The 1,417-nt window shown below is 42.3% G+C and overlaps 1 protein-coding gene across 1 annotated transcript; it reads left to right on the plus strand.

Annotated features, from left to right (window-relative positions):
• Positions 1-1,209: 1,209 nt before the first annotated feature.
• PPTG_24076 (hypothetical protein) lies at positions 1,210-1,410 on the plus strand (the record flags this gene model as incomplete). Its single annotated transcript, XM_008915031.1, has 1 exon — positions 1,210-1,410. A coding segment is annotated over one exon (201 nt), but the record flags the coding sequence as incomplete, so codon positions are not given.
• Between the last annotated feature and the right edge of the window lie 7 nt (positions 1,411-1,417).

Raw genomic sequence — 1,417 nt, forward strand, 5'->3', positions numbered from 1 at the left:
AAGATCCGTGACCTTTATCAAGTTCACGCTTCACCACTTCTTGTTGCAGTATCAAACAATTTTGACTCGTGAGTGACAAGATGCAAAACATAAAACGATGGGGCGAATTTCTCGGTGATTTTCCGAATCAAAGACAAGAGGGTGCGAACTTAAGGATTACTTGCTTCTCTGTTTATTATTCGAACATCGTCGGTATCCCTTATTCTCATGATAGACCAAATAAAGCCTATCAAGACTTACGGTAATATATTACTGTAATTTTTTACGTAGACGCATACTGGAAAAAATTAAAGATAGAAAGCATGCTTCATTATTTTCTTGATTTTGATATCAATCATAATTGTGTCCAGTTTTTTTTACGTTGTACAGAGAGGTTTTCTACTATATAACACTGTTATACACGGGGATTCAGTAACGAATTATTCATTTTCTGCTAAATGTGATCTAAATGATGATTTTACCATTTTTTTTTACCTAACTAATACTATTAATTCGTATTTATATAAGACCAAGCGCCCGCGTAGCGGGCGCCACGAACGCTAGTACGCAGGTACATAAAATTGAATAGCGGGTCAGAGAAACTCTATTTATATTAAGTTAACTATAGAGTCTTGATTTTTCTGTAGGCTTCTGCCTTTAGGAAACGGTGCATGGTGGGCTAGTTATTCTCACACAACGCCACGTCTGCTGCTTGTGGGCTTGAAGCCCAATTTCTGGGGAGCTATATGCTCAAATTGTTGGTATCTTGGTGGCAATATCTTGAACGCGGAGGTCGCCAGTTCGTTGCGCTTTAGTAGTGGTCTTATATAATCACCAGGCCCAGCACGCTGCGGCAGTACGATGGTCTTAATCGTAATCGTTGAGCACGTTGTCACTTCCGTGCTTGACACTAGAGCTCTTTTTCGGCCCCAGGTGGAGGGAGTTCACGTCCTAGAAGATCCTCCGAAGAGGCGCAGCCCTGAGTCACTTACGCACAATCGCGAAGTGTAATAAATTTGAATAATCAGTCTGGCGATAATCAGGGTTGGATCCAAGATAACATCGGAGATAAACTAAGAAAAAATCATTCCATGTTCCGTTAATAAAAACTAATGCTGGTAAACACTCAACGAGCCACAACAGCGGCAGTCGGAAATGCATCATTTATTTTCTACTCTCACTTCGCAATTTTCGTTCTCTCGCGCAACCTCCCAACCATTCAGCTTCCTAATGCGTCTAACTATCGTCTTTGTGTTGATCGCGGCAACCTTCCTCGCGGCCAGTGATGCTACCGTGGTTGACCAACTCTTTTTGAGGACCAACCACGTCTACCGTACGACTACTGCTGCGGATGTCGAAGAGAGAACTATCCCTGACGATGCCTTGATGGCGTTGGTTAGCCGTTTTAACCTGGACTGGAAAGCATTCAAGGTCAATG

The sequence above is a fragment of the Phytophthora parasitica genome, assembly GCF_000247585.1.
Source record: "Phytophthora parasitica INRA-310 unplaced genomic scaffold supercont2.67, whole genome shotgun sequence".
NCBI lineage: Eukaryota > Oomycota > Peronosporomycetes > Peronosporales > Peronosporaceae > Phytophthora > Phytophthora nicotianae.